We start from the raw sequence: 23,882 nt of genomic DNA, 5'->3' as shown, positions 1-23,882 counted from the left end.
TTTTCTTGTGGGTGACCAACAGCAGAAATGTGTAAAAATCTGTTGCTAGAAAAAATGAGGAAAGGTTTTCATGATTGCTGTGATCCAGTGTCGTGATTTTTGAAACGATATCAGCATAAATTCAGACAGAATAAGGAAGTCGTGTTTATATCAATGTAGTTTGATGTTTCATCACATAATGTGTTATTTGCAAAGCTGTGGGTATAGTTTTTGCATCTCTGCTCTCACTGCATCGTCCAAAAACCCCGCCCCCAATCTACCTCTGAAGCCCCGCCCCATTGTCCCACTCCCCTCAGAAGTTCTCCTACAGCATGGAGGGAGACTGCATTGCTCCAACAATGAATAACACTGATGAATAACTGCACATGATGCTCTCAGCCTCATCTGGGTATCCTGGGGTCCTGTTGTCACTTTAGTGCGTGTTCCCACTCTAACTCCACATGACAGAGAGACACTGAGCCGTTGTACGCCCACACCCAGAAGCCCGGGTACAGTGGCTCAGTAAAGGTGCAGCTGAAAGTGTGGAGGTGGACCATCATGTCCTGAGAGACGCAGTAGAAGGACAGAGCGCCTGCAGGCCAGTTTAGGTAGATACCAATTCTGTGGGTGAAGTTCTCGGGTGAGAGCGACTTTAACCTCTTTCTGTTGTGACACGGAGTGTAGCTTCCCTCTGCGCACTCCAGAGTCCAGGAACGCTCGTTGTGTCCCAGCAGGCAGTTCACCGTGTCTCCATCTCGAGAGATGTTGTTGTAGGTGACACCGATGTCAGCGCCGCCTCTCCACTCCACCTCCCAGTACACCTTGTCGAGCAGTCCCTCCCTGCACAGGACCTGAGGACAGCACTCAAACCGCTCCGGATGCTCTGAGTATTGATGCTCTGACCAGACACGAGTTGCCTTCCTGTTACTGTCAGTTAGAAGGATCTCAGAGTTGGCAGTGTTGGGGTCAAGGGTCAGGTAGTAGGCAACTGAAGGTGAAACAGGAGAAGCTGATTAGCTTGGGACATGACCAACTCACGAACAGCCATTCTCAGAATGAGTAATTACATTTAATCGTCTTATTTACTTTAAAAAGTGTTTTTCTTGAAGGAAATTAGAGTCAGTACTTAATGATTATAGGCTGCAACACCACCCCGTCAGATATCCCAAAACTTCACAGCTAGATTGGAACTATTTTTCAGGGAGAACATCACCAGGAGATTGTGTAGAAAACTTAAGGTTTTTAAAGGGTTTTAAAGTCGTCTTTAAAGACACAGAGGCATTAAAGAAGCAGAGGTACAATTACAGTTTTTCAGTGCCCACAGGTGTCCTCCTGGCAGCTCCCTAAAAGACCAGAAACAGTCACAGCATCAAAAACACGTAACATCTGATCAGCGTTGCAATGACATCTATTTGGAGATCGAATGTTTGAAATGGTTTGGCTCACTTGAGGTCTGCTTTGTCGGTGTTTCCCACAGCAATCAAAGTGAGCCTCGACATCAAAGGTTCATCCTCTTCCTCTTCCTCTCCTGACGAGTCGTGTCCCCCCTTCCCGTTCTCACTTAACTGATCAACTGAAGAAAATTAATGAATACACAAGACGAGTTTCAAATTAATCAAATGATTTCGATCCATCTGTTTAATCTACTTGTTTAAACAACTTCAGCAGATTTGATTCATTTGAAAAATATTTAATTTAGCTTCAATTTTCATCAGACACACAAACACACATATGAATGTGACAAAATAATAAAAACCAGAAGTTGTGGTAGAGTTTGACTGTAAACATGTGTGTGTGGGGGGGTTAAAGCAGGACGCACCTTTCTCTGATGCATGCATCGCCTCCTGGCTCTGTTGTGTTTCAGAGGAAGCCTTCCTCCTCTCAGTCACCTGCTGGGAAACATTTGCCTCCAGCTTGCTGTCGTCTGAGTCGTTCGGCCTCTCCGTCGTATTGTTATTAGTTTCCTCGGTGCTAATTGTGTTTTTGTTCATAAATCCATCATCCGTTTGTTCCTCTGCCTTTACTGAGAGTGTCTTCCTAACTTCCTGACTATCGTTTGTTTTGGGGGTAATCTTTGAAAAATTTCCTCTCTTGAACAGATTCAGGAGGGACTCGTCACCTCTTTCAGCTTTAGTGGCTTTTATCTTGACAGCGTTGGAGGAATCTAGCTTTGCAGCAGCATCTTTGTCTTCATGCTCCTTTGAAAGGCCGATTCTGAAGATGCTGGAGATGTCTTCTTTCAAATTGTTCAAGTCCTCTTTGAGCAGAGTCAGAGTGCTGATCGGCTTTTCTGGCGGCTGTGTTGTTTTAGGATTTGTGTCTTTGTCCTTGAACACTTTCAACAGTCCTTCCTTGAACTGGCTCAAGTCCTCTTTGAAAAGAGTGAGCGGGCTGACCGATCTTTTCTCCGTCTGACTCGTCTTGAGTGAATCTCTCACCTGATCGTCTTTACCGTTACAGTCCTCTGGGTGAAGTTTGTCGTCCTCGTGTATCTCAGTCTCCGTCTCATCCTGTTGCTCTGAAGGTTTTTCACTGTGGCTCATTTTGTTGTTCTGTGAAACTCTTTAATCCTTGTGACGTGTTCACAGCAATCTTTAAGATATTGATATTTAGGCTGTGGGGATCACCTGTGCGAACAGATATGTGTGGAAATGACACGTTTGATTTCTGACTGTAGCACTGCTAATAAAAGGATTTTAAGGAGACAGCTGGGCTCTTCAAGTGTCTGACCAGGATGCCATCTGGATGCCTCCAAAGGGAGATTTTCCAGGTCAAAGTAAGGATTTTAAATCCCTTCTGGTGAAAGGGGAACCCGGGTAGTTTGCTCAGACTACTTCCTCTCTAATTTTAGCTAAACAATGACAAATAACAAAATACATGTTCTCTAAAAAGCTTTCAGGAACTAAAATGTTTCTTCTGGACAGAAAAAAAGAAACTGGTAAATTTCTCCTGAGCTCTGAATGATCGATGTTAATATTCAGTCTGCTACATTTAAAATACGACCATTTCCTGTCTGAACAGCTGATTCGGTCCTTTTGAAGAAATACTTGAATCATGATTTTCTGAATCCAGATCACACAGAAACAGAGAGCGCGTTCATACGTGGTTGGTAAATCTCAGGTCATGTTTAGGCTCGTTAGGAGTTAATCCAATAATCTACTCTTAACTACAGCGTCTCATTGAAATACTCACATCTGCTTCATGTTTCTTCTTTTTTCATTTGCGAACCACGAAAAGAAAAGAAAACACCAAAGCCTCACACACACACACACACACACTCTCTCTCTGCTGTAAATCTGTGTCTCCCTCTGGTTTTCTTGCATTTCTGAACTGGTTTCTGGTTCAACCAGTTTGTCTCCATGTTTTCACCTTACTGCAGAGCAGACGGTTGGTTGGCTGTGGGGAGTGCTTCCACTTTGCTTCTGCTGTGACGAAATATGAAGTCAAGTTCAGCTGCATGGCTGTAGTCACATGGTCCGGTGCCCTGAAGCAGAAACTACATGTTGGACTACCACAGCAGTCCAGTCCAGCAACATGGCCTGAAATTTAAAATATTATCATTATTATTTTACCTACACGACTGGTCGGCATCCTTATGCACAACAAATGTTTGACAGCAGACCGTTGGGTGCAACACAAAAAGCAATAACAATGTTTCTTCCCAGACTTTCTTTCTTTGATGTGGAACCAAGTGCTCCATAAGAAAATCCCAGAAATGAGATATTCAGTTCAATAACTGAGCAAAAACTGTTTGTATCTCAAAGGTGCTTTAAACTCATTTCTGATAAAGGTCAGTCAGTGCAGCTTTACAGCTAAACCGAAACAAAAAGGATTTATCAGTCAAGTGTTCGTATTTGGTCAGATGTGAAGTGAGATGGAGCAGTTTGTGTCACTGTCAGTGATATTTTTCCCAATAAAACGAAATCCTGGCATCTTATATTTATGAAGCATTTTGCATATTAATTGTCATTACTTACTTTTGCATTTTTTAAAAATGGGATAGCTCATGTTTACTGAGCATTAGCCTCCAGCCACAGATTAAGAGTGGAAGGCTGCAGTTCCTCTAATGGCTGCATGTGGCGGCTTTGAAAAGGACGTTAATCCTCAAAAACACCCATTTTTAGAAAGACCAACTTTACAGCAGAAATAAACACATTTACAGCTGCAGCTAAACTTTCCATCTTAGCAACTGTACCACGGATAATGTGGTCAATAAGTCACCTGTTTAAATGGGACTAAGGCTTAAACTTGATTCGAGGTGTTGCCTCTTATTCACACCTGGATGCTGACACAAGCAGCTGCTAGCTGTCCACTATGACTGGCATCAGCTAATCGGAGGCGCTGCCTGGACCTCAAAGTGTCCAATGTGCAAAATTATTAAAAATAAGTGCATATAAGTGTAACATGTTAATTAAAAGTTCTTTCCAACTGCAGATGGAAAGAAACTGTTTTTGTGAGGTATTGGTCCAGATGGACTGAGCCTTCTGCCAAATGAGTGACTCAAAGCTGATCCTATGTCCCGCCTGCAAGCTGACGCTGGTGATTTTAACTGATTTTTCAGCCCAGCAGATACTGCTTATATCTATCTATCTGAAATATAAATACTTGTTAGTTTAATGGTTCTTTATAACAACAAACTCGGGACCTTTTGATTTGATTTTACTTTTTTCTGACACTAGAAAACTGTAAAGAAATGCAGCTTTATAAACAAGGATTGTTGGTGATTGCAGCAAACCTTAACTTATTTGAAAAACTCTGTAGACCCATCAGTTTATCAGCGATCTGCCAGTTGTGTGTCAATTAGGTGAAAACCTTTCATTTGTGGCTCCTATAAGAAAGTGTTATTTCTTAAAATGCATCAGAGACTGAACTATTTCAGAACAAATAAAAACAGACTGAACAGATTTTAAGCAGCTCCGCTCTCCTGCTCTTCAGCTTCCACTCGTTGCTGTGCAGAGAAACCTGTTTTTTTATGTAGCTCAGAGCTGCGTTACGATTGGCTGTTGCCAGGCTGCAGGGTTGGCGCTGAGCAAGTGTGTCTGAAATAAAGAGAGCGAATCGGTGCTTCTTTCCTCTGCTCTGCCTCCCTCTGAGAATAATGAGACCACAGACATGGAGACGTGGATGCCAGACAGTACTAACAAATATCACCTCATTAAAAGGGTCAATTCACCCAAATTACAACATTTCCAGCCCTTCTCCTGCTTTGGGATCAGGATCTGTCCTGGTTTTATTTATCCAGGTTTAAAGATATCTGTCTCCATGACAACAGTAGAGACAGAAGGAATTTATTTTGTGTTGCTCACAAATTTGAAACGTGAATGTCTTTTATTTATAACTTCACAGGGGATAAAAACAGATGATAAAAAGATTACAGAAAGAGCAGTCCATAAAAATGTTCTGAGAAGCGTCTTTAATAATATTCTTGTGGCAAAAGCTCAGCGTGACCTGATGGTGGCAGTAGCCCATCTCACAGTCTGACTCTGTGAGATGATTGTGCAGCACCTGGGTGGCCGGTCTAAGGCTGAAAGGTTTCAAAATAGTGTTCGAGTGTTTGTGTGTTTTAGTCTTGCTAGAGGTGGTCGTCCTCCCTCATAGTGAATGAAAGTGATCATGTTTTATCTCCGCCGCATGCTGTCGGCCATTTTCTCGTCACGTTGCAGCTGCTCGTGTTGGAGGATGTTTGGATCCGAGCCAAAGATTCAGTCTGTCCAACTGGAGGACGGAAAAATATTCAGGAGGAAAACAGAGATTAACACACACACACACCTCTTTGTCTGTAGACAGTCTTTGGCTCACACATCACACCCCTAGGCGTTACCATGGCGATGGGATGAAAGGGGGGGGGGTCTTTGATGGGAGTCTCTGAAGGTTTCAGTCTGTGAATCCAAATGAAGCTGTGTGTTTGTCAGTGGATGTCTATCTGTGTGAGGACCAGTGGGAGTTTTAGACCTTGTGAGGAGGGTCTGGTTTTCACTGCTGGACTCAGCAGACCTTCAGCAGACTCAGGTGTGAAGGGTCAGACCTGGTTTTAGGGTTCATGCTCTGGTTTAGGGGAAGCTCTAAGGAAATAAAGGTCCTCACAAAGAAATTAGAACAAATGGATGTAAGAAGATTGTGATACGGGCAAAGACATCAAAGATCCTCCATCATCCACATGTCCTCTGTCTAGTGTTTCCTAAAAAATCTCAATATAAATTCTGCAGATGTGTAGAATATTTTAATCGGTTCGTAGAGCATTAAAAATAGAGCTTGACATTAACATTGGCCGATATTCAACCCATTCTGCTCATCTCTGTCTTGCAAATCTTTTAATTCTTGGACTCTACTAGAGTAGCTTTGCATGATTCAAGGTTCAAAATAATCCTTATTTAGCTCTACTGAGCTTACTGCCGCTCTGAAACCAGCTGTTTTAGCTCCTCCTCCTTTAAGGCCAGCCTCCATGTCATACAGCTGGGCTGCTCCTAGTAAACACGAGGTTTGAATAGCAGGGTCTCACACAAATGGTTTTTCTTATTATAACATTCGTGTTAGCCTAATGACTCATCCTGAACACATCAGCATGTGTCAGCAGCTTATTTAAACCATATATTAACATTTACAGCCCACTGTGTGCCTGTAATTGGTAAATGTATTTTTCCAAGTAGAGGGGTGACGAGTTGCTCTATTTATTTAGAAGACACACTCGCTTTATTTGAAAAAACGCAGGAAAACAGACAAAGCCCGGATGTCTCAGTTTTACAGAAGCTTTCATTTGTGGATCTGTTGACAGCGTGAACTTTGTCTCAAAACCCCACGTGGGGATGTGATGTGATTTGTGCGTATTTGTGCACACGTTGTTAAGGTTCTGTAAGTGAGCAAGAGGGATTTTACCTTTTTAGACATTTGTATGCACAGAAAACATTTTGAAAGAGAAAATTATCCAACTTATAAATTATAAATGATCAGTATTTATTCAGGTTTGGGTATATGCATTTGTAAAATAGTTTCACATGTGTTCATGTTGCTTTATATTTTTGTGTGAATTGAAACAGCACTTATGACTCTTTGTGTACATTTGTGGATCATAACAAACACATTTGTAACATTTTTGAGACAAATCTTTCTTCATATGAAACAACGATCAATGTGTCCACATCAAGATGATTATTATAAATAACTTAAATTAAAATTAAATGTATACAAATATTTACTGTACATGAAGAAAAACGTGAAATTATCACCTGCAGATTTATCACCCTCTCCCATGTTTATCGTAGTACCTGTTCTGAACAGGTTTGTTTGAGCTAAACATCTCCCATAATGTTAATGATAAAAATAAAACTGAACTGAAAATAGAATTTATTTTTTCTAAATAATGATAAAGGAAATTAATTTAAAAAATCAAAAAGTATAGCTGTATATGCGAAAGGTGGAGATCAGACTAGAAGTAGATCAAAGATACCATCTTTATGCATTTTTCTTCTTCTGTCTTTCTGTGTGCAGCTCTCTGGTGCCGAGAAGCCCCCTGCTGGAGAACCAGAGAACAGCAGCTCATCATCAGCCACAGCAGCAGGAACAGAAGCTGCAGACGGTGGTAGCAAGGTAACAACACACCTTAGGATGTTTAAGAAAAACTCAATTAATGTCTACAACATTGCACTTATAGAGTGAAACTTACAAAAGCGTACCCTGTCATTGCCACTGGTGGAAGTGGATAAGATCGTTACTGATGTTTCCTCCGCAGGTGGAGATGGTCTTCTGGTTGCTCTCCATGCTGGCTAACAGAGATAAGGAGGAGATGTCCCGGACTCTACTGGCTCTCTCCAGCTCTCAGGACAGCTGCATTGCCATGAGAAAGTCTGGCTGCGTCCCCCTTCTGGTCCAGATTCTGCATGAAGGCCCGGACGGAGGCAGCGGTCCTGGTGAGACAGCAGCGGGTGGTACCACAACAGGCTGCAGCCGTGAGGCCAAGTCCAGAGCAAGCGCTGCCCTCCACAACATCATTTACTCACAGCAGGATGAGGGCCAAGCCCGCCGGGAGATGAGGGTCCTGCACATGCTGGAGCAGATCCGGACCTACTGCGACAGTGGCTGGGACTGGATCGAGAGCCACGCCGGGACACCTTCACCAGGGGGAACCAGAACCACAGGTGAGCCATGTTTTTAAAAAAAACCCTGAACATCAGCAACCAAAGAAACATAACGGGGTTCACTAACTGGTGGGTGACATCACAACACCTACATCCATCTTTTGTACAGTTAAAGATAAACAAACTTACATGTCAGAGGTATTTTCTTTGAGATTAGTTGTATCCTACAGTGGAGGACAAAAGTCTATAAATCTATAGACAAAACCACCAGTGATCCAAGTTTCATTTAAATCTGATGAAACCAAAACGACATGTTCAAAATAACGCAAACTTAAGTTAAACATCTTGTTTTTCTCCACAGATATCCCTGAACCCGTGGACCCTCAAATCTGTCAGGCCATGTGCGCCATCATGAAGCTCTCCTTCGAAGAGGAGTTTCGACGAGCCATGAACGAATTAGGTTTGTTTGACACCAAAGGACCCGTTTGCAGTTGGTGCTTTCGTTTTTATGCCTGATTGCATTTATACAGTGAAAGTATCAGTTATTTCCTGTAATGCATAGATTTGATATTTGATCTGTTTTATTTTTAATGTGTTTTTCAGCTATTTCAATTCAATTTTATTTATACAGCACCAAATCATAACAACAGTCACCTCAAGGCGCTTTATATTGTAAGGTAGACCCTACAATAATACATACAGAGAGAAACCCAACATATGACCCCCTATGATTTTTTTATTATTCAATTTTGGAATTTATTTTGCAATTACCACAAAATATTTATATTTTAAATAGCAAACATATTTAATAAAGCCATGGAATATAAATTCTCATCATTGGGGGAGTCACAGTAGAGCAGTGGCTGTCGCGTGGCAAAAGTAATAAAAGACGTTAAGACAAAGTAAAGGTTAGAAGGAGTTTTGGAAGAATTTAAGATTTGAATTTGGGCCAAAGTTTGGGAATGACTCCAGTAAAGTATCAAGTTTAAAAATACTTTGGTTTATCTTTGCTACAACAGAGCTTTGATTTGTAGCATGTGTTTCGGTATTTTCACATGAGTTTGTTTTTATTTCTTTCAGGCGGTCTGCAGGTGGTGGCAGATCTCATCCACCTGGACCAGGAAATGTACGGCATGCAGAACGACCCCATCAACATGGCTTTGCGTCGCTATGCAGGGATGGCTTTGACCAATCTCACCTTCGGGGATGTCGTCAACAAGGTACAGAAGGGCACTGTGAGGAGGTTACCTGACAGCAGTGCAACAATAGCAGCACCCCACTCACACCTGCACTCCCTTAATCTGCCTTTTTCAGAATGATCATCATCATCATCATCATCATCAACTTTATTTATAAAGCACTTTAAAAACAACCACAGCTGACACAAAGTGCTGTACATTTGAACTATAAAATAAAATTACATAAGATATAAGTAAAAACCAAATAAAATAAGAGTAAAATCATAACTACTTCAATTAAAAGAGAAACTAAGTCTCGCTGAGGTTAAAAGCCAAGGAATAAAAGTGGGTTTTAAGACGTGATTTAAAAGTGGACAGTGAAGGGGCCTCTCTAACGTGCATGGGCAAATTATTCCATAATTTAGGAGCCACGATAGAGAAGGCCCCTGTCCCCATCACTTTAATCTAAAAGTCCCAACAGAAGTCTGATCAGGACAGATAGTTTTGCTGTCAACACAATAAATAGATAAATCTTAAATTTTCTTTTTAATTCATTATTTTCTCTGATCATTTTTACTTACTTCACTTTGACAGTAGCATCATTTAAATCTGGCTCAGCCCTTTTCACTGATCCACTACAGTAATACATTCATTTTACTCCTGCAGGCCACTCTGTGTTCGAAGAAGAGCTGTCTCCAGGCTTTGGTGGCCCAGCTGGCCTCTGACAGTGAGGAACTCCATCAGGTGGTCTCCAGTATCCTGAGGAACTTGTCCTGGAGGGCTGACATCAGCAGTAAGAAAGTCCTCCGAGACATCGGCTGTGTGTCTGCACTGATGACCTGCGCGCTGCAGGCCACCAAGGTAATGAAAACAAATCTCCCCCCAGAGAAGGAGAAGCTTTTATTTTGGAAGATCATAGAGAATAATCTGGAATGAAACAGAATACATGACAACATTTAAAGCTTTTTTTCTTTTCACCATTTTCCTTGTCATACCTAAGAAACCTGTTTTTGTGTCTTTTGGTTCTGCAGGAGTCAACGTTGAAGAGTCTTCTGAGCGCTCTGTGGAACCTGTCCGCTCACAGTATCGACAACAAGGTAGCAATCTGTTCGGTGGATGGCGCTTTGGGCTTCCTGGTCAGCACGCTGACGTATCGCTGTCAGACCAACTCACTTGCCATCATCGAGAGCGGCGGAGGAATCCTTCGAAATGTGTCCAGTCTGGTTGCCACACGAGAAGACTATAGGTGTGCTCATGAGACTCATCTAACGTTCCCAGACAACAATTATTTCCATCCATGTTCGTGTTAAACGTTTCATGTAAAAACCTTAAACATGAGCATATGTACAAGTAATCCCAGTGAGCTAATTGCTTAGACTTCAGACTGCTCTCAGTGCTCAGGTTAACACTTTTTTTATTCATGGATCTGTATGATGTCACAGAGGAGCTGGCACAGAAGCCCCAGCAACAGGATATTAATAAATTATACAGATTTTCCCCTAAAAACGGCCTCTATTGTAATTAGATTTCTATTCACTGTTTTTTATTCCTGTATTATATTAAAATGAATTTGGAGACATTTGTAGAAAAAAGTATCAGATTTTATTCAGACATTGTTGTATTACATTACATTGATGCATTAGAAAGGAGATACAATGTGATGTTCACCAGATATATGATCAGAAACCATACAGTAGTATAAAATAACATAATCTGAACTAAACATAAAAACCTACAACTACAAAAGAGGGATTTTCAGTTGTATATAGCAAAGTTATTAAAGTGCCTTCTACATTCTTTCTTTCTTCGCAGGCAAATCCTCAGGGACCACAACTGCCTCCAGACTCTGCTGCAGCACCTGCGCTCCCACAGCCTGACCATAGTAAGCAACGCCTGCGGGACTCTTTGGAACCTTTCGGCCAGAAGCCCAAAAGACCAGGAGCTGCTGTGGGACCTCGGGGCCGTTAGCATGCTGCGCAATCTTATCCACTCCAAGCACAAGATGATAGCCATGGGCAGCGCTGCAGCTTTAAGGAACCTCCTAACCAATCGACCGCTCAAATATAAGGACACTGCGGTTGTATCCCCCGGGTCTTGCATGCCCTCACTCTACATGAGGAAGCAGAAAGCTCTGGAGGCAGAGTTGGATGCCAAACATCTTGCAGAGACCTTTGATACCCTTGAGAAACAGAGCCCCAAACACCTGACCCTCAACAAGCCACTACGATACATCGAGAGTTTGGCAAAAGATTACGCATCTGATTCCGGTTGTTTTGATGATGATGAGGCTCCAAACATCTCAAGTAGCCTGGACACTGGGAGCTTCTCCATGCTGTCCATGTTTCTCACCAACTCTAACCTCCTGCAAAACCAGCTTCGCAAGAGGGATAGTGAGCCTGAGAGAGATGTAGACCCGCCTCAGACTGTCGAGAAGAAACATGCTTCTCCTGATGATGTGGTCTCTGCTGCTGCAGAGAAGCTAGCAGAAAAGATCACCAACACAGTTGCCAAGATTGACAGGTTAGTGGAGGACATCACCATGCACACATCCTCAGAGGACAGTTTAAGCCTAAGCTCTGAAGACCACCTGGCAGACTGGCCTTATGGACTGGATGAACTCAATGAAGCCCGGGCAAAGTCATGTTCCCCCTGCCGTCTCTCTGATACAAGCAGCTTAGCCCACAGGGAGCGGCTCAGCAGAGCCCATGCCCTCTTGCGCCTCAAAACTGCCCATACTAGTGTATCAACAGATAGTCTGAACAGCGGCAGCACCAGTGATGGATACTGCGGAAGCAAAGACCAGATGCGCCCTTCACCAAAAGCTCTAATGATGCAACAGCAACGACCCAATCAGCTCGACCTGAAGGTGGCCCATCAAGAGTATATTAATGTAGGACCTGCTGCCCTGATTGAGAGTAGCCAGCAAGAAATTCCAGAGAGAGATTCTGCTGAAAACAAAAATGGAAAAGTTCTAGAGCTCAGCAATGGAAACACAGAAAAGAACCAAGATCCACCTGTGCAAACACCAGTTAGTGCATCCACTAAAGTGTCCTCTGATGTCAGCATGACTTCAATAAAACTTTCTCCTACTTATCAACAGGTCCCTCTCATTCAGAGTGTAGCCAAATTTGGTGTAGCAAAGACTGCTATCAATGTCCAGGCTGCCCAAGCAATGAGGCGGCAAGCATGGGTACCTACTGTGATGACAGGAGGGAGTATTGCAAAATTTTCTCCAATCACTTCAACCAGAAGCCCAACCATCGGAACGATGGAGACAGTCCAGAAATATTCTGTGGAAAATACCCCAATCTGCTTCTCTCGCTGTAGCTCGCTGTCCTCCCTCTCCTCAGGTGATGGAGCTCTGGATGGGCAAAGTGAAAATGAACTGGAAAGTGACTCATCATTAGAAATAATTGAAGTGGAAGATGGAGAAATGGTGAAGAGAGTTGAAGAGGATGAAACCTTGGAGGATCTGAGTGACAGTCAACTGCTAATGACTGATTCAAAAACCTTCCCAAGCAAAGAGACAAATCCCATTGAGATCCCCTGTCCAGCCAAACGGGAAAAAGTGTTCCTAAGAGGAGCTTCACCTGCCATACTTGAAGACCGATCACCTTCTAGTTCATCTGAGAACTACATCCATGAGACACCCCTGGTAATGAGTCGCTGTAGCTCGGTCAGTTCACTGGGTAGCTTTGAGTCTCCTTCCATTGCCAGCTCAATTCAGAGTGATCCATGCAGTGAAATGATTGATGGAACAATAAGCCCTAGTGATCTTCCTGATAGCCCAGGGCAAACCATGCCTCCCAGTCGAAGTAAAACTCCATGTTGTGTTGAGCCCAATGGGCCAGAAACACAGATGACAGGAATAGCAGGGCAATGGGAAAGCAGTCTGCGGAAGTTCATGGAGATTGCAGACTCTAAGGAGAGGTTTAACCTTCCTCCTGATTTGGACACAATGATCTACTTTACTGTGGAAAAACCCACTGAGAACTTCTCTTGTGCTTCCAGTTTAAGTGCTCTACCTCTACATGAGCACTACATACAGAAAGATGTAGAGCTTAAATTAACTCCCCTGCTCCAGCAAAACGACAACCCTGAGGAGGATGAGCAAGGACCTGACAATGGGGAGCGATACAGTGAGGGCAATTCAGATGATGACATAGAAATCTTAAAGGAATGCATCAACTCAGCAATGCCATCAAAGTTGAGAAAAGTAAAACCTTGCCTGATGACCACGATCCCTCCTCATATTCTGAACTCCCAGGCCCGAAAACCAATTCATCTTCCAGTTTACATGATGCTCCCAAATGGCAAAACCCAAATGTGTCCCGGGAGAAGAATTGTCATCCCTCAAAAAGACTTAAAATTTGATGATTCATCTTTTACTGATTCAGCAGAAGGAACACCTGTCAACTTCTCAAGCACGACATCTTTGAGTGATGAAACACTGCAATATCCAGTGAGGGAGAGGGGGGCTAAAGACTGCACAGCTAAAGGGATGAACAAACAGAACGATGAGGCAAAGAGGATTGAAGACTTGCGAATATTCTCACATTTCCACAAACCCAACCGGATGAACTACTCACCTGAGATACAAATGAGCAGAACAACCAGACATGTCATTCCCACTCAGAAGGTGCTGATGCAGAGCAAAGAGGTAGCTGATAGAGTGGCAAACCAAAAAAATCGTGAACAGTCTCCTAATCAACAAAGAAGGAGACAAGATCAAGGCCCCATCAGAAAACTGGAACTGCCTGTCATTAAGCAAAACACAGAAAGTAACATCAATATGGGTTCACAAAAAGGAAATAAAATGTACCGACAAACAACATTGTCTTCAGAGGACAGCAACAGCTTCTATGACAATGACAATGAGGTCATGAATCGAAAACATTTCAGAGAACCATGCAAAAGCAATCTTTCCCGAAGCATGACAAATATTGGCCGGTCAGATAATTCCCAAGCAAAGTCCAGAGGGTTTCACAGGATAAAACAGAATCTGATAAAAGATGAATCAATGGCTTGTTACTCACTCAGCTCCTCTCTCAGTTCACTGAGTGATGCTGAATATGATGATCATAAATCAAAAGCCCAACAAATATGGTACAAGAACAGACACAATAAAGCAGTGAACATAGTACAGCAAACAAAGCCAGTGAACATTCACTGCCAATACGAAGAGCAAAGCTCGCCAAGTTCTGTCAGCATGGATTCAGAGGACGATCTCCTTCAAAAGTGCATAACATCTGCCATGCCCAAACAGAGAAGGAAGTTGGCTGCCAGGAAAAAGAAAGCAGAAAATATTCAAAAACAAAAACACAAGGTTTCTTGTGGGTGGGACGTGGATGAAGAAATAGATAGTGATGACATGGCATGGGATAAAGAGTCAGACCTCAATAGTGTTGAATGGAGAGCCATACAAGAAGGTGCTAACTGTGTGGTCACTGGACTACAAGCTTCAAAGTCTCAAGACCCGTCCTCTGAAGAGACTGAGTCGGTCCTGTCATTCATGTCAACATCCAGCTTTACACCCAAAGAAAGAAAGTTTGCTAAGGACAAAAAGGCAAATAAACCTTTGGACTTTGCACAGCGCAAGCCAGTTCCAAACTTGCCAGTGGTTTTCAGAGGCAGGACAGTGATTTATACACCGAAAAAGGAGACGGCTCCATCACAAAGACCACCTCCAAGAAAAGTACCAACCAAAACAGATGCTCCAAAGAATCCAAACCTAGCGCAGCACAGATCAAAGAGCCTTCACCGGCTAGGCCACCCCCAGGATATGGAACTGTCTTTGCCAAAGAGGAGCTCTACCCCACCTCCAAGAATACCAAAAAGTTCATCTTCTGGATCATCGCAGAGCTCAACACCATCCAAACAGTCACAGAAGAAGATAACTTCTCCAGCTCAGACTAACAAATCCATCCAGAAAAAGAATGCTACACCAGCTAGTAGCCCACCAGCTACTAGTCCTCCTGAAAGAAAAGGACGCTCTCCTGTTGTGAATCAAAATGAGAAATCCCCACCACCTAAAACTCAAAAGTCTCCTGTCCGAATTCCTTTCATGCAAAATTCTGTCAGGCAACCCAGACCATTGTCCCCACTGGTAACAAACCAAACAACTGGTAGACAAACAAACCAGGTCAATGGGAAAAGGGTGGTACCAGCCAATCGGTTTGATCTCGTTAGGATGACTTCTGTCCATTCAAGTGGCAGTGAGTCCGATCGCAATGGATTCTTGAGACAGCTAACTTTCATTAAGGAATCAAAGACCATGTTGAGACGTGACAGCTCTACTCGCAATACACCAGGATCTCAGAATGGATCACCTCGTAGAGCAGTTCCTGGAGCTTCAGCTGTCTTCTTGTGCTCATCCCGATGTCAGGAACTTAAGGCTGCTGTGCAACCCCCAAGAAGGGTGCAAGTAAGAGATCCAGATCAAAAACAACAAATCCAGAGGCCAAACACCGGCCTTCACAAGCAGACAGCAACTCTATCAAGAGCAACATCCAGTGAAAGGGACCTATCTTCAAGACGCTCAGCTAGGAGAACAAGCTCTGAAAGCCCCTGCAGGGTGGCTCAGCGAAATGGACCTGGAAGACTTTCTGGACTCAGGCAGCAGCAAGACAAGGACACCTTTAAACGTCATGCCTCATCACCAAGCATAAACATACTGAGCCGAGTGACCAGTCGTTCTTCCCTCCGCTCCTCTTCATCTGATTCAAGTGGAAGAGCGAAGAGTGAGGATGATACCAAGAAGAAAGGGCAGAGGTCCGCATCTCGACTAAAAGATGGAGTTACCTGGAGGAGGATCAGGGATGAAGATGTACCTCAAATCTTGAAGAGTACTCTGCCAGCAAATGCATTACCTCTGGTGCCTTCTCCTGATGGAGAAAAGCCAAAGCCACCAGCTCTTCCAGGAAAACTGCCAACCATTCTACTTGTATCCCGCAAGACAAGTGATGCAACCGTCCAGACAGAAGATTTATCAAATAACAAGACCAACTCAAGTACCTCACCTACAGTCGAAACAGCTCCAGTGATCTCTGAGGAAGTAGCAAGACTGGCCCTCCTCAGAAAGATTAGTGCCACCTCTGGGAGTAACCTCCAGGAAGGAGATTCAGAAGGCTCTCTGAGGAGCACCGTCTCCACTGGAACAGCAGATAGCCACATGGGCGGAGTTGTGACTTTCCGACAGGGATCCCCAAGCAAGGCTGCACGAGTCACTCCATTTAATTACATCCCCAGCCCCATGACATGCTGTCTACAAGACAGCCAGAACCAAGTAGGGACAATAATTGAGAAGTCAGGGGGAAAAAAGTGAGTCATGGGGTATTTGGTGGATTATTGGTTGATACAGATGACTCAGCACTCAGATGGACAGATGAGGAGTGTGCTGGTCCCTATACCTCGGGTATTGACCCTTATTTAAACCATTCACTGGAATCAAAGTTTTTCTCTGAGCAATTGATTATGGCTTCCTTCTACCATTCATACAAAGTTGGATGTATGCATTGAGGCAAGTCTGACCTGAACAAACCACCAATAACTGTCAGTTATTGCACTTCTAAGGAAAATCTCACATGAAGAGAACGTGCATTTTTGTACTCCTTTTTTTTGTATTTGTAGAATAATCATTGCCTAGTAGAAATTAGAAATTTCAGCACGTATATCATCAGTCTCTTGGACACAATCGATTAAAAAGACCAATATTATGCAAACTTTTGAATGATCACTTGGTTGGACTTCTACATAAAAAGGTACAAACTGTGGCAGACTGTTGACAGACTCTTACTGACATAAATACACTAACATGTAAAGTATTTTTTACATAAATACATCATCGCTTGGAGTCCTCCTTCCATGCTCAGCTGAATATGATGTTAGCCTTTCCTGTTACATACAGAGCCCAGTAGGTTTTCCACATTTCCGAGGAAACCAGTTGCTCAAATGCACTTTTTACCCCAAATCGCTGTCCTCTATCAATATTACACTTGTGTTTCTGTGAATTTTCCTATTTTATTATTTTCCTGATGTGTGTATACACTTTGTGGATGCTTTTTGAAAACTCAACGCATTGTTGTCTTTTCAAAGGCATCCTTTGTAATGCGTTAAATGATAAAAATGTAACTAGTACAGAACTGAAAAATCTGGATACCAAAATGAAAATGAATATGTTGAGGTTTTGGGCGTGATTACTTGATAACATGAATATACAAGGTGTGATCAAAAAGTTATTTTTAAAAAGGTCCAAAAAGAATTCAAACATTTCCTGATTTACAATTGGTCAGTCTCACATTCATGGTCATCAGTGCAGCTGCATTGAAAATGATTCAAATTGCAATGACCCAAACAGCTGCTATTTTTAGATCTCTCTAGAAGTCCTGCTTTTTGATGCACAACATTTCAAGTCATTTCCACTGAATGTTCTCACCAAGTGCACGAGGACAGGACTTCCACATAATCATTTAAAGAAAGCCACATTAGACGCTATCTGGACATGCCCAAAAAGATGAGCTTGGACAGAAAGTCAGAAGTGTAAATCGAAATGATTTTCTTGGTCCTATTCTCAGAACTTCTTGTTCACACCTTAAAAAGCCACCAAACATATTTTTGTCCAGTCTTGCACAACAGCTATACCACACATTTTCAGATTTTTTTTTACATTAACACAAAGGTGATAATTATGTTTATTTCAAGTGAAATGTTGGTTAATCTTCCTAACATTTTGTCCATTCGCTTAGAGGGGCAAAATATAAGAACTATCCATTATGACCTTGACAGTGAACAACACGATTAACACCTTTCTGACAATCTATTAGCATCATAAAAGCAGACATCATGCCGCAGCTGTCGAGTCAGATTGCACATGTGTTTAGTGAATGTCTGAATGTATATTGCTATACAAAACTTTTACTCTACAGCAATGAATTATAGCAGTTTAAATTGAGCATTTCCATAAAACAGTTCTACTCTGTCATTTGAAAGTTGCAATGACCCAAACATGCAGAAATATTACAGCATCTTCCACAGAAAGCATCAGCAGATTCTGAACAATTTCACTCTTTCCAGTTCTCTTAATGTGTCTTAACCAGTATTGTAAATATGCAGATATACTACAGCTCCATGGTGGGTAGAAGAGCCTTGGTGTCGCTCCCTGACAGCATGCTAATATATTCACTGACTGTATACACACACCTGTTAACATTGTGGACACTGAATAATATTCAGTGTTAATATACTCTCCAAAGCCCGACAACAGCGTTACCTGCCATCTGTATTGTTGTGCTGCAAAAACCTATAAAGATATAAGCTGTCAGCATAGATGAGCAAAGCGACTCCATGCCTCTGACGTTGTGTTTGCTACTAGATTCAGGTACTGTTTGCTACTTCACTGATGGTCGGGCTTTGAGTGGACAGACGTGCGTTCTCACAGAAGTCATCTTCTGGAAGTCTTTATAATGTGTTAATATCCGCTTAACTGTATTGCTGTAAAAGTAGTGATAGGTGGAAAGTACAAAGACGATGAATATTCTCTGTAATTGTACCATCACTCTTTCATGTGTGCCCACTGAGCTGAATAGGATGAAAGTTAGTCTACATTAAGGGGCCGGTAATTTAAAAAAAACATAATTCCTTCCTGTGTTCTCAAAGCATGTTTCAATAAAACCCAAGAAGCTTCCGAATGCAATCCTTTCAAGTCCCAACACCCATTTAAAGTTTTAAAAGTGATTCACTATAGAAATCTCTCTTGAGTGTCAAACACGATTGGATTTTGTGCAAAGCTCTGGAAGAAGTAACTGAAAACATCTGCAGAACACTGCGCACATGATTACAGTAGTGTGGCTCAACGAAGCTGAGAAAGTCACATAGACTGTTTTAGTCTATGTATTTAGTCTATAAACTGTTAAGAGAGCAGTTAAGAGGTGCAGCTGTTTGCTACTTTATCACTTAGCAAACCAGAAAAATCAAATAACCTATTAAATCCTTAGCTTGACATATTCCCCATGAAAAAGCAAAGGAAGAAAAGTCACATCAATGAGATGTAAAAAATCGCCTGTTCTGACATAACATTTAATCTTCATTTGATATTTTTCACTCTTATGATGTAAACCTAACAAGTAATTGAGTAAATAAGTAGAATATTAATCAATAATAAATCAGTTAAAAAAAGAAATCTGATCGGAGCTTTCCTAACCAGGGAAAAATATTCAAACATAATGATTAAAATATTTCTGAACGTCCAGTGAAAACCTTTTGAGCTTGTAACTGTAGACCTGAGAGGAAACTAGCTAAGTGTTTGACACTCAAAAGACAGATTTAGGGTCCAGAATCACATTAGCAGCCCCATCCAGACTGAATGAGGTGTGAACAAGATGAGCAGGGAGACAAATACCATCCGAGTCTCTGCTGGTGCCTTGTTTATGCGTGACTGCAGACAAGTTTAATGCAGGTCTGAACCGAACTGTGAACTTGGTCGAAGCATCGTGAGCATGAACAAGGCTCCAGAGGTATCATGGTAACGTGCAAAACAAACGTATGTCATTTTAAATGTCTTCATTCAATAAAAAGTGATGTGTTTCCTTAAACAGCTGTGTCGACGTTCTGTCCAGTCAGGGGTGTCCACACAAGTGGTAATTTGCTTTGAGCAAATGTCAGGTTGCACTGGTTGGTGTGTCTTTATAGCCGGTAGGAGATTTCTTATACGGATTTCACTTTATTTGGACCCAACGCTAAAATGTTCTGGTAAAGTGCTGCCCTCTTGTGATGGCAGTTTAATTGCATACAAAATGTAACTTTAAAAACAAAATCTCCCAAATTATGTATTAAAAAAGTATGGCTACACTGTGAAAAAGTTCACACTGTGAAAAGCAGCATTTTTCCAAAGATGATTAAAAGCTTAACGCGTTTTATAAAAAATAACTCTGAGCAAATGATATTCAAACAACAGCTTCTTTATAAAAAATGACTTTCAAAGTCAAATGTCAAACATACATCATCTCTAAATACAACCATTAATTTATTTTTATTTTTATTTTATTTGGTGGGAGGAGGGGGATTTTACAGCATTCTTTTTCTTGATTTTGAATTAAAGCCTTAATGACCTACAGGAACCCGTAGAAACAACAAACTGGCAGTAAATGTAATTTGGGCAACAATTCTTAAGACAAGGTGCTTTCTTGCTTTCTTTAAGATACCAATTAACCAAACAACTCTGATCATTTATTTTTCCCTTTACAATATGTAATCTGGCACTTTTGCTTGATCCATTACATCAACATTTATTTCAATCTGAGTTAACATACACCTGGAACAATGTGAAATATTAAACTGCTACATGACAGACATTAACTATACTCATTATAATTTAGTAATGATTGACATCAAACTCTTCATGTTGCTTCACATTTAAAGCTTTGCTCAGCATCAGACTTATTGTGAAGTAGTCTTGATCTCCAACAATCCTTAGGTATACAAAATCATGTACTTCTGCTCTGGGGTTAGAGGTCAGCTAGTGCTGTGCGCCTGACGCAGTGGCACCAGCGCAGGTTTGTGCCGAGTCAGTGAGTTTGAGAAGACTTCAGTGAAACCGAGCCAGACCACGAATGACAAGGAGAGTCTGTCCAACAGGGAAGGTCAAATCACAGTTGTTGACTTTTGACTTCTTCCACCTCTCTGTCTGCCTGCTCTCCTGCTGCTTTCAGCTCTTCCCTCTGCTGCACCAGCCGGTCCCGAGCCTCCTGCAGCTCCTTGTTCAGCTCCAGATATCGACGACACTGTTGGAACCGTTGCTCCACCTCGCTGTCTGCGGCACGGGGCACGTCTGAGGAGGAAACAGAGTAAACCATGAGATTACGACCAGTTTAGATATCTGCTATGAAGCAGCAGCGTCGGATAAAGTTTGAAGCAAGAAATCTACAGTGTCCCTGAGAGGCCAAATACACGGCACCTTAAGAGAAAAAAAAACAGCAAATAGAAAAACACTACAAAAACACACTAACAGACCTTGAACGCTGGGGGAGAGAGTAACATGACTAAACTAACAGTAAATGTGTTTCTACATTATTATGAGTCGTGCAATTAGCTGTATCTTTTTCTGCCTCACAGATGAACTTCCTTTAAGCACGTTTCAGTCCAGCCCTGTACATGTACTGCTTTCTGTCACTTTCGCAGCCATTACATCACATTATTGTCTCCCCAAAATCACTCCCATTGTGTTTTGTTGTCAAACCCAGAAAGTGCATGTGGCAGCCTGCTCGCCCACCGAGCCAAAGTGGCACCCCATCAAACCACGTTGCTTGACTTGGAGATTATAAACTAAAATTGGTTCAAACACAAAAGAGTAGATCACAACATCACACCACCCTACTTCAAATATGCTGAACTATTCAAAAATAATATAAAATGTTTACTTTGTGGTTTTTTTCCTGACCAAGAAGCTAGTTACAATGGCCAGTGAAATTACAATGTCTGCCCCTTATATTCATCATCAGTCGTGACAAAAGTGACTGTGACTTCTGACATGCTGCTTTAATGAAAGATACCAAACTTGCTCTTTCTTTGTCTCTCCTCCCCAGTGCTCCCAGTTTTAAAAGTTGCCACTCACTATCATCCCCACCCTATACACGTCTTTGTGGAGTCACCTTGTCCAGTCTTTTCTAGGATGCTGAAGATGGGGTCATCAGGAGCAGCTCTGTCGAGGTCTTCCAGGATCTGGTCCACGGTCGGGGGCTCAGGACGGCTGGGCAGCAACATCCGCTTCTTACTTTTAGAGCCAATATTCATTCTCCTAAAGTTTGAACTCCAGCTGCTTGGAATGCAACACAAACCTGACCCCGGGTAACAGAGTTTATTTAATGAGGCCCAAATCTGCTTCTCGTGTTCAACAGCAATTTTATCACCAAACTATTACTGTTTGGTGTTAAGCTCCATTTAGAATGCAGTCACATGAAATCTCCTCTGGATTTCTAAAAAAGTGGAGGATCTTTCGCAAAATAAAAAGCATTTTAAATATATTTCCAAACTGCTGCGTTCTTCTTCGTCGGTTCGGCTTAAAGCAAGTCATTCAAGAATTATCTCAATCATAAGCGTGTACTTTATGAACTTCATCCATTCCTTTCTCTTTATATAGCCGAACACAGCGATGCTAGCGGCTAGCCTAATCACTGTAAAACGATTTGCAGCAAAATGTAGAAAAAAAAAAAACAACCTGTAATTAACCGGTGGAATATTTTGAAGCCGAATTTTGGAAAACATTCTGAAAATTGCTGAGAAGTATTTTTAACTACGACACATGCATTTATTTTAGCTGGATAGAGGTTCTATATTATTTCTGAATATATGAAATAAGGGTTCGGCTGCATTAGGCGTAGCTGATGCACAGCACTTACCACAGTTTGTCCTGGCTGGTGAAACCTTGCAGTGCGTCTCGACAGTCGTTCCCCGTCTTCACTGTTCGTTAACCCGGACTAAGGAGCAGAAAAAATAAGCTAATTCTGCTGATAATACGGCTAACATTAGCAAACAAACTTAAACCTACGCCGTACGCCGCCTGTCACGTCAGCACGTCGGACGCGTCACATGACAAGTCAGAAGCTAAAAACTCTTCTTCTGAATTTTGATACCGGATTCACCATAAATTGTATGTAAAATTAATTCTATGTCACAAACATTTTCCAGCAAGTCATTAAAGCCTTTGAAATTGTCCTTTTAAGAAAGAATTTGAAAATAACGTAACAATACACGATTCAGATCAGATCAAGAATCAGAGCTTGAATAATAAAATCACTTCAGTTCAGGTGTAGCATTTCCCATTTGGCTTTGCTCACAGTTTTCTTTAAAAAGAAATGAGACGTTGCACAATGTCTCCCAGTATACCTTTGTAGTAAAATGTGTAGTATTCTTACTATATGGATTCTAGTATATTTTAATACCTGATCCTATGTATATAACTCACCAAAATATAAATAGCCTGTCACTAGCACCTATCTGTGGAGCAACAGTGATATCTGTGAGGTGAGATGTCTGCACAGAAAGGATTATGTACCCAATCACAGCCTGCTGTGACGCTGCTGTACCACCACTTCAGAGAAGTTTGTTTCCTCAGGCTGTGAGATGAGTCATCCTCCACACTTCACCGTGAGAAAAAGCTTTATTGTTGTGCTTTATATAAATTAATTAATTTATTTATTTGTTTTGTTGGGGAGATTTAAATCTCAAAATCTTGAATCTAATTTACCAAAAAAAGCATAATATATAGTAACATATGCAATACATTACATAAGCAGCACAGCTAATGAAAAATGAATGCAGAGCACCCATATTTATTCTGAAATATCCAGTTATGAAAATGCCACAGCAGCATTTTCCCACTGCAGACGACCACAAAGCACATGAGTAAATAAATAATAAATAAATGAGCAACATATGTAACATGTATTCTCTTATGACTGGAACTGTACCTCCTGACATGCAACCTCCTGAATAAGGGATCAAACCATGATGGGATGGACATATTTTAGCTTCACTGGGAAGGAGTTTTCGTGTTGTTCACCTTCATACATGTGCTATAATTATATGTGAATATTAACTGAACCAGCAGTTGTTCAGTACATTTGCTGAAAAATGTCAGAAACTGTTTAAATTGTTACAC

At 41.7% G+C, this 23,882-nt stretch overlaps 3 protein-coding genes across 4 annotated transcripts in view; 1 reads left to right on the top strand and 2 right to left on the bottom strand.

The window, feature by feature from the left end:
* apc2 (APC regulator of WNT signaling pathway 2) overlaps window positions 1-19,802 on the top strand; it is a 42,876-nt gene extending 23,074 nt beyond the window's left edge. For both annotated transcript variants that reach the window (XM_087852840.1, XM_087852839.1), the window contains exons 8-14: window positions 7,465-7,563; window positions 7,706-8,111; window positions 8,413-8,511; window positions 9,132-9,271; window positions 9,896-10,090; window positions 10,261-10,475; window positions 11,042-19,802. In XM_087852840.1, the coding sequence (XP_087708966.1) occupies window positions 7,465-7,563; window positions 7,706-8,111; window positions 8,413-8,511; window positions 9,132-9,271; window positions 9,896-10,090; window positions 10,261-10,475; window positions 11,042-16,553 (6,666 nt within the window). In that variant the 3' untranslated portion in view covers window positions 16,554-19,802. The remainder of the gene's footprint in view (window positions 1-7,464; window positions 7,564-7,705; window positions 8,112-8,412; window positions 8,512-9,131; window positions 9,272-9,895; window positions 10,091-10,260; window positions 10,476-11,041) is intronic.
* LOC148098642 (uncharacterized) lies at window positions 305-3,239 on the bottom strand. Its single transcript, XM_087852842.1, has 5 exons — window positions 3,172-3,239; window positions 1,799-2,606; window positions 1,426-1,552; window positions 1,285-1,322; window positions 305-967 (listed from the first exon to the last, which is right to left on the bottom strand). Exons 2-5 carry the CDS (start codon window positions 2,520-2,522, stop codon window positions 408-410), a joined length of 1,449 nt encoding a protein of 482 aa, XP_087708968.1. The 5' UTR covers window positions 2,523-2,606; window positions 3,172-3,239; the 3' UTR covers window positions 305-407.
* A 366-nt stretch (window positions 19,803-20,168) lies between the features above and the next one.
* Window positions 20,169-22,768, bottom strand: c15h19orf25 (chromosome 15 C19orf25 homolog). Its single transcript, XM_006791918.3, has 3 exons — window positions 22,621-22,768; window positions 21,874-22,059; window positions 20,169-21,053 (listed from the first exon to the last, which is right to left on the bottom strand). Exons 2-3 carry the CDS (start codon window positions 22,013-22,015, stop codon window positions 20,872-20,874), a joined length of 324 nt encoding a protein of 107 aa, XP_006791981.1. The 5' UTR covers window positions 22,016-22,059; window positions 22,621-22,768; the 3' UTR covers window positions 20,169-20,871.
* Window positions 22,769-23,882: the final 1,114 nt, after the last annotated feature.

Source organism: Neolamprologus brichardi, chromosome 15 (genome assembly GCF_056152115.1).
Source record: "Neolamprologus brichardi isolate AB-2024 chromosome 15, ASM5615211v1, whole genome shotgun sequence".
In the NCBI taxonomy this organism is placed as follows: domain Eukaryota; kingdom Metazoa; phylum Chordata; class Actinopteri; order Cichliformes; family Cichlidae; genus Neolamprologus; species Neolamprologus brichardi.
Note: the sequence above shows the minus strand (reverse complement) of the source record. Positions and strands in the feature narration are given on the sequence as shown.